This window comes from Vanellus vanellus, assembly GCF_965231255.1.
Source record: "Vanellus vanellus genome assembly, chromosome: 5".
NCBI lineage: Eukaryota > Metazoa > Chordata > Aves > Charadriiformes > Charadriidae > Vanellus > Vanellus vanellus.
In genome coordinates, this window is record NC_138910.1 from 31,646,444 (window position 1) to 31,662,154 (window position 15,711).

At 36.7% G+C, this 15,711-nt stretch overlaps 1 protein-coding gene across 3 annotated transcripts in view; it reads right to left on the reverse strand.

Moving 5' to 3' along the window:
• LOC309672607 (aldehyde oxidase-like) overlaps nucleotides 1–15,711 on the reverse strand; it is a 44,580-nt gene that overhangs the window by 2,578 nt on the left and 26,291 nt on the right. For all 3 annotated transcript variants that reach the window (XM_082484148.1, XM_082484146.1, XM_082484147.1), the window contains 12 exons: nucleotides 15,256–15,389; nucleotides 13,889–13,976; nucleotides 12,282–12,368; nucleotides 9,945–10,136; nucleotides 9,414–9,641; nucleotides 8,268–8,363; nucleotides 7,435–7,563; nucleotides 6,872–6,946; nucleotides 5,178–5,230; nucleotides 2,982–3,096; nucleotides 2,289–2,354; nucleotides 1,469–1,657 (listed from right to left, as the gene is read on the reverse strand). In XM_082484148.1, coding sequence (XP_082340274.1) covers nucleotides 1,469–1,657; nucleotides 2,289–2,354; nucleotides 2,982–3,096; nucleotides 5,178–5,230; nucleotides 6,872–6,946; nucleotides 7,435–7,563; nucleotides 8,268–8,363; nucleotides 9,414–9,641; nucleotides 9,945–10,136; nucleotides 12,282–12,368; nucleotides 13,889–13,976; nucleotides 15,256–15,389 — 1,452 coding nt within the window. The remainder of the gene's footprint in view (nucleotides 1–1,468; nucleotides 1,658–2,288; nucleotides 2,355–2,981; nucleotides 3,097–5,177; nucleotides 5,231–6,871; nucleotides 6,947–7,434; nucleotides 7,564–8,267; nucleotides 8,364–9,413; nucleotides 9,642–9,944; nucleotides 10,137–12,281; nucleotides 12,369–13,888; nucleotides 13,977–15,255; nucleotides 15,390–15,711) is intronic.

The window sequence follows — 15,711 nt, forward strand, 5'->3', positions numbered from 1 at the left end:
CAAATACTGGCTATTGATTTTAGAATCTTTTTGGCTCATTGCTAAACTGAGATTTTGAATAACTGGCAGATAAAATTAAAAAAATCCAAAGCCAGGTACAGATACAACTAAGAAACAAAGCCTGAACTCATGATAATTCCCTGCAGACAAACACCACTTACGTGAGTGGGCTTGTCATCCTCACACTGGTTCTGACATAAGATTCACATTTGTTTCTTATCTCAAAGGTAGGTCAAATGCACCCTTATTCCACAGTCCTCTCAGTGCTGTGGTACTGAACACTTTAATCTGGACTGATTGCGATATTGCAATTGAATCTTACTTATCTCCTTGCTAAAATCTGAGAACCAAATGTCTTCCCCAAACACGCTGCATGAAGACAGAATCACACCTTCTTACAGTGAATTTTAAGGTTAATTATAAGAAATAAATTCACAGAAAAGGATAAAAGCTCTGTTTGAAGAGTGATATTAGTATCAGCTGTCTAAATCAGCTCCCTAGATGAGAATTTTTTCAAACAAATACTTTTCTAATTATGTATTACTGAGACACCTTTAAATAATTTTAAAGGACCTATTTGTTCTTCAATAACTTTCACCGTAAAATATGCTTTTTCTTCCTGTCGTGCTGTTATATTTTACTGTATTCTAAGAGCATACCTAATACTTGAAATGGCTGGAAAATTGCAGAATTATCTTCATCTTGATTTACCATTGCTACTTACATACAACTGTCCAGAATATTTGCTGGTGTAAACTGAAGCAATGATTATACCAACTGAATACTTGAGCCAACCTCTCGTATAAATACACACATACAGTCCTATTTCTTATTGCATAACACACATAAGTAAGCTGCACACTCTCACTGTCATTATGATTTCTCCATCAATTTATTTGGCATTTTTATTCTAACCCTTCAGTTTATTAGCAAATTTTAAAAGTATGGTTTTAAATTCAGCTTCCAGCTTCTGTGTACGGTCTGTTAACAAAACCCTCAAATTACAACTTGCCAACCATGAAAGATATGCAGCAATATCCTGCATTATGTCTTTTCATATTAGCTTCCCTGATGTCAAGTGATCACCTCTTCTCCCTGGTGACAAGTTCAAGTTATGTCAGGGGAGGTTTAGATTGGATATTAGGAGACATCTTTTCACTGAAAGGGTTATTAAACATTGGAATAGGCTGCCCAGGGAGGTGGTGGATTTGCCATCCCTAGAGGTGTTTAAAAAAAGGGTACTTAGGGTCATTGTTTTTGTCAGGGTAGGTTACTGGTTGGACTTGATGATCTTAAAGGCCCCTTCCAACCTCAGCAATTCTATGATTCTATGTCGTAAAAAACCCAATTTTATGTACACTTGTTTGAAATGCTAAAGAAGAGGAACTGAAAACTTACATATGTTTTATATCACAGTAATTTCTCTGTCCTGGGATCTAAGAATTACACCCTGTAGTGGTTTGCTTACCTTGGATGCATAGATGGCATGAGGATTTTGGGAAGATGACAGCAGGGAAACGCTAAACTGTTCTGGAATATCACAAACAGCAGGGATCTTATACTGATCTGGACCCCGAGTACAGAGAACTCCTTCTGGAGAGTACTTTAATTCCTCCATTGTGTACAGTCCAATGCCTTGAACAAAGGCACCTTCAATCTTTAAATAAGAAAAGAAAGAGCATTTACATTCTCATGTTTGGTAAAATGGGTAAAACTTTGGCAAGAACAGATTTGTATCACTATCTGTATCACCATCTGTGATTTGTATCACAATATCTTGTATCTGCTGTTAGAAGACCATTTTCTTCCCCGTTTGCCTAATGGGATCCTTCAACATTTTGGGGCTACCATGATAGTAAAGCTTTCACACTCCTCTCACACCTGGCAGAATAAATGCTTTCATGATGAAGTTATGAGATCTGTGGGCCCGCCCGCAATGAATAAAGGTGGGGAAGGCAGGTCAAACAACAAGAGAATTTGGAGACCGTAGATCACAAACAGGATTTAAGTCCAGGAGATAGTGGGCATATATACATACAGGAAGTACTACAGGTTGACACCATAGGTAAAATTCAAGCTTCAGTGACATCTACAAAGCTCTGACACTGACTCAAACGGGGCAAGTTGGCAAGTCTACAAGTAAATGAGAGGACCTTCTAATATGATCTATGACTTATAACATTATCTAGTAAGACATTAACATTTTCTGAATTGATGAGGTAATCTTCACTTCAGATAAGGCTATCAGTGTAATAGAAATATGACAGCAGGAAACTCGTGGCACATACCTGTCCTATATCCACAGCTGGATTTATGCTGCATCCAATATCCATAACAATGTCTGTTCTGAGGTTCTGTCAATAAAATTCAAATGCATATTACTGAGAGAGATAGATGGAATTGAGGCATTAGAACATAATGTGTGTTAGAGTTGGTACTCAGTGGAATAATATATGCTAAGATAGAGGCCCTTCCATGTGCACAATTTCAAAGTAATTTCCAACACCCCATTACAAGCAAAACAGGCTTGTCTCAACTTTAACAGTTTAGCCAGAGACAGCCCTGCCAGATTTTTCCCACTGCACAAGGAAATCCCCACATAACTAAGTACGGATAGAGGGCGTATGATCAGCAGTCTATGACATTTAGCTGTCCAGATAGTCAAAACCTGGAAACAGAATATTTAGCTCTGCTGTAATTTGTTTGCTGGCAAACAGGGCGAGAACAAGCAAAGAAAATGTCAGATGTCTGCCATAACTCAACAGGTGAACCCATATGACGCTAATACAGATATGCCAAAAGCTGGTTAACGCTGTGCAGCTTTCATTCTGCTCCATGTGTAATTTGCATTTACACCGTTGATATACTTACAATCACGTGAAGACAAGTGACTTATTAATGCAAAAATGGTTGTTGGAGCATCCAGTGATACAAACACCATTGACATTATTCACAAAACTTCCATAACACTCAGTTATTACCTTGTGATCTCCTGTTAGACAGTTAATTTCAACCTCTGAACAAGCAGCTCCATAAAGAAAATATGTGAATGGCTGTCCTTCTCCTTTCTCCCAATCCATGTTTTCAGTGTAACCTCTGATGGAAAAAACAAAAGTCCACAAGAAGAAAATCAACAAGTGTTCACGTCGTAACAAAGCAGACGAGGACATGAAAGTTTGAAACTACTTCAAGCGAAATCTTAAATAACAGGTCAGAACCCCAACAGTTAAGTTCCCTGAAATCCTACAGAGCACTAGTAGTTTAGGTTTGATGGATCTGGTATTTATAGAAAATTTAGCAGACAACCATGCTACTTCAGTTCAGGAGAGTCTATAACCAGCACAATCCCAGAAATATACTAATAAAGACATGGTAATCAAGTAGAACATAAAAATTTAAGGTAATGGTTGCTGAGGTAATAGCACATAAGGGAATTCAGAAAAAGGGAGGAGAACTGGTCAGGACCTACGAAAGAATAATTTACAAGAGAAATGAAAGACTTAAAATTACAGAATGAGTGAGAGGGTTGAAACATGAATATTAAAATAAAGGTTTAATTACTTAGAAGGGAGTGGGACTAACTGAGGAGACTATAGTAATCAGGACTGATGGGGTAAATTCAACAGACATGAGAGGACAGTGAAATGGGGTATGTCCCAGCCACGTGAGCTATGTGACCAAAGCATATTTTCTGACCATGTATGACTGAAATGTCTTTGTTGAAGATATTTAAAGTTATACACCATAAAACCATTACAGTATAATTCAGAGCATTGAACCATGCATTGAAAAAGGGTTACACAAAGTTCACGTATTCAGTTTCTCACATTCCATCTACCTCAGCTGGCTTTGAGATTCTTGGATGTGGAGTATATGACTGGATAAAAACTAGATCAATACAGGATTTGAGGCTCAGGGATCTGCAGATGTTTTTGGACACCACTGAACTTCAATAGCAAAGTATGACTGTTGTTCATTGCTTTGGAGATAACAACAATCCTAAAGGGCTGCATAAGCAGAAAACATACTTGAACAGATTTAACAGTAGGAAGGGACATTTTGTTTGGGCTTTTCTCAGTGTTTTAAATAAGTATGGATTTGTGAAGTGCCTCTTCAACTTACTCCAGACTGCCTGAATATCTGAAAAGCTGCTATTGATAGGTAGGTAAATGCAGGTGTAGGGCACAGCAGGCTAAGACAGAAGCTTTGCTTTGAATCCCACCTGAGTTACAGCACAGGAATTTTTCCTTCCTGGTTCTTTATAAATACTGTGAAAGAATTCAGAGAAAAAAGGACCATGAGACTGCACTGAGAGAGAGCAGTGGGAATTGTGTTTAAGATTACTGTGTCCTACAATAGCATGCTATTGTGAATAAACACGTATCTAAGAGTATATATGGAAGGAATTTTCTGAGGCTCCAGAAGCAAAGAGCTGAAAACAATGACTCCAAAACTAATGTCAGTGAGCAAAACCACTTCTCATGCGTGCATTAAGTCTCCCCTCAGCTTTCAATTAATGCTGAATCATGGCAAAATAAGTAAGTTTAAAAAAATACCATGGGTATTAAAAAAATACAAATATAAAAAAATACCATGAACTTTCTCTTAAACTTAACCAGATGTTTTCAATTCTCCTTCCTCTAAAGAACCTTAAGGTTCAGATCTAGAATTAAATAGGCCTAATTTTCCACAAGTGCACCTGACTACTAATTACAGGTTTGTGCTGGATAAATATTCTAATGCTGCTACTTGTTTTTCCTGTCATGCAACTATGTGATCTTGTTTGTGGGTAAAAGTGTAAATAATCTGTAGTATAACAATATTTATAGCTTATAGCAAAACAGCCTCCAGTAAATAAACTGTGTTCTACTTTGCACACCTACTGTTATGGGCAGCAGTCACTTTCTTGATGCTTTCTGGTTTGCTAATGGCCAAATCACAGAGCAAAGATGGGACAAAATATTCTTTTGACAATTTTGAGAGAATCCACATAGGGCTAGGCATAAATTAGCACTTGAACTTTATACTCCAACCCCCCATATCAAAGAACTACATAAACCATAAGTTGAACCATTAGAAAGAACTATTGGACAGGATCTTCTATTCACGGCATTGGTTATCTTCAGAAATCAGTCCTGGTCTAACCTATGCATTTTTAAGGAGTAAAAGTATATTACCTAAAGTAGCCAGTAGCTGAAAGACTCACACTCTGTTCAAAAGCTTCTTTAATCTGTAAAATATAGCAGTGTTTGTGGAAAACCAAGGAAGGAGTCAGAAAGGAAAACAACATACATATTTTACTTAATTTACATATATTTAATTAAAAAGCAAACTGTAACAAACTGTGACCAGCTGAGTTAAGCATGTTTAGCTGCACATGGAGCCTAATACTGTAGAACTAAACCCCCTTTGGATGAGCAATCTGAATTCTTTTGGCAATACAATAAGGAATAGACCAGTCAACAGCGGTGTTCTTGCAGAGTCTTTACTACTGCTAATGCCATAGTCAGAAAGGGCCCCCCTCAATTTTTCTGCTCAAGTTCAATAGAAATGTCAATTGAATGGATCTGGTTGACAAGTGACTGAGATAAAAGATCTGCATGACCTATTTGCACAAAAATGACAGTTGACAGGGGAAAATGCTCTTCGCAGTGTTCTTCTGCCAGTATAAAAATGAAAGCATGAGGCCTCAAATCCCCTTTCAGTGATTCTCATGTTAATTTTCTCAGTTTACAAGCCAAGAATTTATTTTTGTTTTAAAATTTGTAATTAGTTTTAATTTACTGACTTTTCAAGATGTAACATTAGTTCTCTGAATATATTAACATTCTTTCTTAGCTCAGCCATTTCTGCTAATATTTTGGGTGTGTCTAAATTATCCAAATTAATTTTGCACCTATTAGAGGAGATTATCTTTGCATACGTAGCTGTCAGTTATCAAGCTACCACATGTATTCTAACATTATTTGCTATCGCTAGGAATTACTACTGCCAGGAGAGTCTTTACATTTTCGCAGTTACTGTAGTATTTAATCACTATAGGTGGAACACCCTAGTGTACCACATCTGTAAATGCCTCAAGGCAGGGATTGTCCTTTTCATTAGGCCACAGATAACAAGCAATACTGGATAAGAAGACATAACAAACAGGTTTTTCTTTTAACATCTCAAAACATAGGGCTAGATTCTCAGCCATATTTTCATAGAAATAGTTGATATTATAGTAGAAAGCTTTAGTTAAGAAAATTCAATTTCTAGCCCTAAAATTCTATTCCAGTTTCAAGTGGGTACCAGACAGGGGCCATTTCTATAAATAGCTTTAGCATTACTTCCATACTACTCTACTGCAAATGTAACTAATATTGTAACTAATTACATATTAGGGCAACAGGAGCAAGAATTCCTGCTATCTTTTGTGTAGTTCTGTAATATATTCCATAGGGGAGAGAGATGGAAAGAAGTTGTTGAAAAGGCTTTTCTTTATTGATTTGGTAAAAATAAAGAATAGCCATGTAGGAAAACTGACACTGTACACATATACCCTGACAATCTTTTGGCAACAGCTTGTCTGAGGGTAAGCTGGGGTGGGTCATGTTATTGCACAAGCTGACATCTTTTGTACATTAAAAACTTCCATGCCTTGAAATGTGACTTCACAGACAGCTTCCCCTCCTTTCCAACTAAATATGATCTGGGGATTGTTTCCCAAATATCTAAGTCAAGCACCAACACGACATCTTTCTGTGAAATAACCTGTTTCTACAGTTTTTAACTTTACGATTATTAGGCTGAACAGACTGATAGACAACACCACGTATATCACAGTTTCTGCAAGCACATAAACACATTTGGTAGGATTCACATGTCTTACCCAATCATTCCAGGTCCCTTTTGGGTTCTTGCTGATGATAGGCTGCAGGCGTTTCAGAAGAGTTTGGCAAGCATCCTGGTGAGAAGTCAGGAAAATATAACACAAAATTAACATACATACATTTGGTAGTATTCAAGATATGTTCTAGTTAGTATATGCTTTACTGTCATCTCGGTTTGAAAAAGTATGATAGGAGGTGTCATTTTAACTGCATAGACACAAACCTTATTAAGGGTTAAGTTACAAGGGCTGCAATCTGCATGAATCAGTAGATTTAGAACCAGAACAGGGTACAAGATTCATATGGGACTAGTTAGTTTGTTAGATGAAACAAGGATTTTGTCAAACATAAGCCTTTTGGAGAAAGCTCAGATTGTATTCTGAAAACTCATAAGCACCATTACTGTGAAACTGTCAACAAGTCATGTTTCGTCTTGGCAACCACCAGTGGTATTATTGGCAATCTCAAACTTGATTTCTATGGTATCACTAATTATTAAAGTTTGGCAGGCATTAAATATCATGAGGGACAGGTTGTTTTGTTAAACTAAATACCACTCTACCTTCACAGCCATGCCATTGACATCTGTCCCTGCAGATCCTACTGAGGCACAGGCATTGGGAACAGTTGTTGTGCTTGTTTCACAGAAGTGAATACGTGACATGGGGATGTTCAATTCCCGACTAGCAACCTGTTTCAGGAAGAACAACATATTATTTTCTGTTTTAGAAACATTCTAAACACCCCAACAGTTCCCCAGTACTTGCTAGAAGTCAGCGATACCAGAAAAAATAAAGTTTTAGCAAGTCTTCTTCCAACCTCCAGCTGCAATCATTCTGCCCAGTTTGTCAGTACAAAGAAACAGAAAAGGCCAATGCTTTAGCTATACTTAGACTCTGGACTGAGAGTCCAACATTCGGTTCCTCATTTTGCTGCTTATATTCGGTATGACTTGGGGCAAATTATGCAGGCCCAGATTCCAAGCTTTCATTGACCTGATAAATGTCTTTACAGATCTGTCTCTCAATTATCCATGAAACAAATATGATCATAATAACATTGTCTGTACTGTATACTAATCTGAATACTGACTGTCTTTTTTTACCATGGGTTTTATGGGATCAACCCCCCAAAATCTTATTTCTAATAAGTCATACCATAATTCCATACCATTGGAAGAATTAAAACCAAGCAATCTGTTTTTAATTCCTGCTGTCTCTATGACTTTTAATGAAGGTATCTTTGCTTTCTAACTATCAATGCAAAGAAGCAGTGCTTATGCTGATAAAGAAACTGTCCTACTAGTACACTAACTAACCAAGAATAAAACCTTCACACTGTTTATCTGTATGACAGATAAAGCACAAGGTAATATTTGTTTAGATCGTTTGATACCTGGATCATTTTTGTATGAATACCCTGCCCCATTTCAATTCCACCATGTGTCAGAAGCACAGACCCATCAGTATAAATATGAACCAGAGCAGCAGCCTAAAAAAGAAAACCAAAATCAAGATTAGACAATGAGAAATGTGTTGTATATGGTGATGAACTGATGAATCAAAATAGACAGACACAGTTTTGACGTGTATTCCAATTTACCTGTTTAATGCTTCTGAATAGAAAGCAAAATTTGGAATGCTAGTCCCCTTTTCTCAAAAGGAAAAGATACAGACCTTTGGAGGTCTGCTTTTTCCATTGATAGATCCTCAAATAAATCTACACCTGGCAACAGTATCTCAATGGTTCCAAAAGAAGCTAGAGGACCTCCCTCACTAATGGCTGTACGTGCAAATTGCTGCAAGTTCCATTTTCTCTCTCATTGATGTTTGAGAGCCTTTGGACACAGGTTTTTCAACAGCATAGGTTGGGCAGGCTGTCAGCATTAGACACAGCAGTGAGGTTCTCAATGAGATTTTCCTCCTAAACTTGTTTGGAAGTAACACTGTAGGCTACAAAGGCCCTGCAACTTCAGCCTTGAATATGTTTGATATGATACAAGCCAGTCAATTAATTTTCAATTGATAAAATAATTTCTATTCCAGAAGCACTGGACACCTACATTAAACAAAATACAAAGATCAAAAATACTACTGTCCTTTTCTTCCTTAAACTTAGTCTTTGATGACATCAAAGGTTAAGTCTTCAAGAACAGCATCCCATAGTACCCCTGTGGTTGGGAAGAGTAAGCTCAGAGTTATTTCTAGAATGGATAACTTATCCAATGAACACTTTGCCATCAGTCCTCAAAAACTTTTCATAAAAGTGTTCAGCTCACTTATACCAGTATCACATCACAAGACATGGGACTGGCTTTTAAGGAGGCAGGGTCCAAGCTGCCTGGGTCCCAAAAACCAAACAACTTTGAAGGGAGCTTGAAGGGAGATAGTAGCTACTGTAGCCTTCAAGGAACAACCATTAGGAGGATGATAGTTTTCCAGAAGTTGAAAGATAACACATTTGTTTTGTATGCTAAGGTAGAGTAACTGTAATCTTCTATGGATAGAAAGCTTAGCTCACTTACTCTTTAAAGGAACTAACCTGAGAAAGATAACGTGTGCCTATTCCAAACGGAAACTTCATTGGTACAATGGCAATCCCTTTTTTCTTCCAGTAATTTTGTTTGTTAAATTCATTGACAGCTGTTTTCCTAGTGTAGTATGCAGATTTCTCCATACATTCATTCCAACAACGTATTAAGTTCCGTGGATCAAGCTTTTGTTTGAAGTGTGTCTGCTCGTTCTCCTTATACATATTTATTTCCCTAATCTGAAATAATTAAATTAACAGCTATTACACAATCCTGTTAAAGGCAGACTGACAATTTGGGGGGACTAGTAGATAGCAAGAAGATTAGCATATGCTTTTTGAACAATTACCAGTTTGGTTCAGTTTGTAAGAGCATGCTATTCATTCAACAACCAGACATTGATTAAAAAAAAAATTAACTTTAGCACAAGTTATGCTTGACTTAGAAAAGTGTTGTTCAAACAGTTGAGCTAATCTAATGGGCTTTAATTTTCCAACTGCACAGACTTGATTTCAGGAGTGAAGATGCCTTAATTTCGTCACCTTTTCTGGTGATAAACCGGTTTTATCTGCAATTCCTGTTATCCAAGTTTCTGTCACCAGTGCTGACTGGGGAAAGCCAAACCCTCGGAATGCTGTGTTTGATGGCAAGTTTGTTTTGCAGGCATAAGCCCAGCATCTCAAGTTGGGAATCTTGTATGCATTGTCCATTTTTAATAAGGATACTTCTGCTACCTGAGGTAGGGGACAAATAAGTATAGTTAAACATCAGAACAGTGCCTCTTTCAAGTTCACATTTAAAACTTCTTCATCTCATACAAAGACCTTAACTCGAGACAATTAGGCTTAACATTCGGTTTCTGTCAATCACTGGTAGTAGGAATACTCTTATGCACACATAGACTTTATTCATACATTTCTCATGCAGCATATTAATTTTCAGTTCTTTTTTGATATTCACAGAACACAGATGATGTTACTAGTAGTTGAGTGTTGGTCAGTAGTTCAGGATGTAACAGATCATTTTATGATTGATTTTGCTCCTACTGCAATATCAAAAGCCACACAGAACTAAAAATAGGGAGATTAGATTTAAAGCAATAGGAGCTATGAAAGGAACTGATGAAAGCATTCTGAATTATCACATCCTATGGAAATTCACAGTTAAAGTTTAGTCCCACCAGAATGCATGTGTACTGCAGTCTCCAGTGTGTTCTGGTTCTTACATTTTTCTTTTAGAGATTTCACATGACAAACACAAAAAAACAAGAAATGGAAAATCCCATATTAAATACCTCAATTTAGGCTCTAGGAGTCAGTATCAAAATAAATAAATAAGTTTTAAAATGTTTTGATGCCTCAGGAAGAGGCCACTGGCTCTCTTCAATGTCAAGTAGATTTCTCAGAATGGCAAATTTAAGCCTGTATTCCTACTGTTTCCACTGAACTTCAAACAATAAACTTCAAAACATTTCTGCACAGAAACAACTGAAGATAGTTTTGCTATAATAACTGTACATATGGATTATGTCATATAATGCTACCTTTTCACTTAGGAAACAGAAGTTGAAATATTATTTGCAAAATGAAAAAAAGAGTTGTATTTTGTGTTTTTTGTTTTTGTTTTTGTTTTTTGTTTTGTTTTGTTTTTTTTTAAAATTATGACCACAACTTTTATGGACTTCAGTATGTGTATGAAGCTGATCAGTCTTAAGAGGGTTATTGATAAATCAGAGTGAATACAATGTATTGTTATAATACAATTCTTAGCTATGCCAAAGTTTCTTCCCCAAAATGTCTGCTCTAATCTTGATGCAGTCATAGAGAGTTAAAACATATTATTAATTGCTGACTGAACAATAACTAAGTTAAGCATAGATTACTGGTATTCAACTCCCATGCTGGAAGACCAGTTTTTATAATGATGAGTGTCAAGCATCTTGGCTCTGTCTGGGGCTAGGCTCCCATAGAATAAGGTGTTCTCTAAAGAAAGAATAAATCCCCAAACACTGTCTTGGGAATACACAGATAAGTCACATGGGACTAGAAAAAAAACCCAACTCTTAAGTTTGGTAAAGCGTATAATTCTATTTCCAGTAAACCTATTTCTCCTTTTTAAAGTCTTGAATTATTAATGCTATACTAATAGAATCAAATGGAATCACACAGCTAGACCACTGGTTATTGATCTAATTAATTTGGGAGTGATGTTAGAGTTAGGCTGTTATCACACGTGCTATTCCAGCTGCAGCTGAGTTGGGTGGAAAGGTTACTCAGTTGGTTATCACTGCCTCCAATTCTAGGTCCACCAGCTTCACTGTATTATTGCAGAATTTCATCTTAAGATGGTTCTGACATATGATCTTCATTAACACACATAGCTAGTTACTGATATTAAAGCAAGCAACATTTTATACTTTGCAGACCTGTAAGTGAGGAAGCGAGGTATTCAGCACAATAAATGCAGACCCAGTACAGAAATGCATAGAGATACTAACAGGACAACTATCACTGTGAATTTTCTGAAGGTTAAGAAAGGTCTTTCCAGCCTTGTAGACATAAAGCTTTAGGCAGGCACAAATGTAGGTAACGTATTTTAAAAGGAATATATTGTTAGTTGACATGTTTATAATGGGAAAATAAGCCTGAGAAACCATTCATGAAGTCAACGCATAGGAAAATATCAAAAAGTAGTATAGTGATTCACTGAACTGTATAAGGAAAGGTTAAACTGCTAAGTGTAGATTTTCCAACAATCCATAGTCCCTACCTCAAAAGGCTACGTGATTAACAATACATGTGCAATGGAATTCGGCCTTCATTATTTTCCAGCTAATTATTCCTCCACGTTCTAAGATTGTCAGCTTGTAAAATCCTTACCAGGACAGATTCATCAGGGGTGCATCCTCCATTAATGTAATATTTGGCATCCACAGCTCTGATCCTACCATCATTCATGAAGCCAACCTAGAAAGATCAACAACCTGTTTAGATTTTGGCATTTACTAATTTCTTCAGTGCTTGTGTATTTTGCAAATGAATGTAACCCATACAATTAGGGTCATACTGCACTATTAATTTCTGGGCAGCATTCACTGAAACTATAGAAGGGCAAGACAGAAAGAATGTTCCTAAGATATTGGCTTTCCCACCTGGCATATAATAAGCAACATCAGCTCATTCAGAAAGGAAGACGCAGGAAAGCCACGTGGCTTCCTGTGTACTGCCTGAAATGGCTGATAAGTGTGTCATCTAGGAATGTTCACTGTAGATAAAGTCAAATCCCACTCTGATTGTAAGAATAGTGTCTGGCAGATGGAGTATGACATTTGTTTTTCTTCATGAAGAAATGTTACGTTTATCTCACATCTCTCTCTTCACCTGTTGCCACTGACAGTTCCTGAATTCTCAGTATGAGCTACAGCTCATTTTCAACTTTAGGGAAGCATCTTATAAAACCTCTTTTACTTTACCAATGTGCAATTTGGTATACTACTTATATAGAGCTTGTTTAGCATAACTTGCTTAGTATTAGCAGCTAAATTTGCTGAAGCCTTAGGCCACAAGCTGTGAACTTTCATCTAGATATGTTGAACTTTTACCTAGTTAAATAGACGGTGGCCTCAGAGATGGTTCAAGCTGGATGGCAAGGAAGCTACAATCACCAGCAGAAGCTGCAACCTTAGAGATAAGAAATGACCCACCTAGAGACAGTGAAAGGACCCAATGAAGAACAGGAAGACCCCAGCTCCTAATATTACTATTGGTCCAAACTGTCATGTGAGGGGTGGGGAACTTAGATTGTAAGGGTACAATTGCCCAGGGACTTCTTTGTTCAGGGTGCCTCTTCGGAGACACCCAACTCGAGCTGTAGTGCTATTAATAAAAAGTACTTTCATAGAGGAATCTGTCTTTCAGCTTATTGATTCAGCACAAATGTGGAGTCAAACCCTGTCATGGTGGCTGGCACGTGTAATTTCCATGACAAGTAGAGACAGAAAAGTAGGCAGAAACTGTCCTAAAGAATAGCTATCACTGATGACAGTGCATGAGCAGGGAAGAGATTAATTTCTTCCATAGGGTGAGTTTTCCTGTATGACATTGTTCCTGTGAAAAACTAGCTGCTCCTTTGTGTGAACCTAACCATATGGATGGTTTAAAATAAACCTCTGCAGAAAAAGTCCGAGCTAGTTTAGCTTGCCATTCCCATAAAGACAGAAAGAGCTATAAAAGGAAAAGGGACTACAAAAAAACCAAAACAAAATCCTGCAGAGATAGATGCAGAAGCAGAGAAAGGGCTGTACAGCAACTTAATCTCTTGGTTTCCTGATTAGTTTAAAAAATTGTTTTGAAATTGGCTTTTTGTTTTAAAATTGGATTGATTATACTCATTTTCATTAATAGAACAAATATTAACCAGTAACATTGAAATACTTATTGACAGAATATGGGCAGGTATTTTTTCTCTGAATTCTTGTGGCACTCACTTTATATTTACCAATAAAAGGATGTCGGCCACCAGTGATTAACATATCATCCCCTCGACTCAGAATAAGACGGATTGCTCTGCTGGTTCTAAATCAAGAAAAGAAATGTCAAATTTCAGTCAAAATAAGAGAGGTTATCAACAAGATATTCATCATGTATCCAGATCTAGCCATGCATATAAACATGCATTTGGATTAAAACTAACTTTAATAGGCTTAAATATGTGCTTAAAGCTATATCCAGAGTTCATATTTTTTTTGCATTTACAATCATATCAATATTTTTATTTCACCTCTTAAAATCCAATAAGATAACTCAGTGCAAACTTCTTCTGAAGAAATTGCTATTTCAGCGTTAAGATTGAACTATGTTAAGTGAGCTAACAGCAGTTAGCATTCAATCTTAAGCAAGAAATAGTTGCCTCTTAGCTATTCAGAATCATACTGAAATAGGGTGCCTTGAAATAAAACCAAAACATGGATAATCATAAAAATATTAAAATTAGTCTACAAATGAATATACCATTTAAAATAGTTACTTTTGAAAAAAATGACATAAAATGTAAAATAAGGTCCTAACAATAAAAAAGAATGTTTAAACTATGAAAAAGGATTATTTTTAGCATGTCCTGGTTAATCCAAAACACCGATAACATGGCCAAAAATAATCAAGAGCATTGTTTGTAGAACAATGTCAGTAGTAACAAGAGAAATGTATTGAACTAACCACTCAGATTACAAGATCATTTTGGCTAAGGCAGGATGTAGCCTGATGTGCATTCTGCAGCATATCAGTTACGCTTATAAAAGAGGTTACTATCCCTTGACAGCTAATTGCCAATATCGTGCTTACAAATTTGGAGGGTGGGGGACAGAGCTTTATGCGTCAAGGTTCCTAAACTAATACAAGTAGTATTAGCAAAAACATAATACCTAATAGATTTAAGCTAATTTTGACTGAAAGATGTTGGGGACTGAACTAGAACTACTTGTTCTTAAAAGCAATTCCACTCATGGACTCTTACTTCTGCATCCTGCTGTCCAAGTGAAGTTCACATCTGGGTGGTTAATATGTTTTAAATGTACATAAAGCCTCGGGAGTTAGGGACTGATCCTTTTGAAGTGCTCCATCATTTCAAGAATATTTCTAGCTTATACAAATTTCTTCAAGTCCCTCTTAGTTGAGGATAAGGCTGCTCAACACAAGCAGTCTAACAAAACAAAACAGTCTTACAAAACGCAAACAGTCAGGATTTTATCACTTCTTGGTTAGCAACTTTGGGAAAGGAGAAAGCATTTTAACCAAAATGCAAAACTTGTTCACTGCGTTTTCTCTTCATATCCTAATACACACGTATCACACTTACTTGTTTGCTGCCACTGCAGCAACTGATGCCAGTAAGCCAGCTTTCAGGAGTTTCCCACCAAAAGCTCCACCAACTCGTTTAACATGGCACATGATCCTGTTGGCTGGAACGCCTAAGCTTGCAGCTACCATCTCCTGTAAAATCAGTTTTAATCCTTTATGCCAACTCAAACTAAGCCTAAAAGTTGGGTTCTGAAATAAAAATCTTTTATAGAAAAGGGTTCCATAGATGTTTCTAGTTTGTTGCTTTTTTATTTAAATCAGATGAAAATATTTCTTCCTTTACCCTAGATTAAAAGGCAAGAAAAAGATAATAACAAACACTCAGCAGTGTTCACATTTAAAATCTGTACCATGGTGACTGTGAAAGGGCCATGGATGGAAGTGAAGAATAATACCCTTGGATTTCATTATCTAAACAGTAAGAAACTTCAGGTATAAAAAAAGTATTCTAATC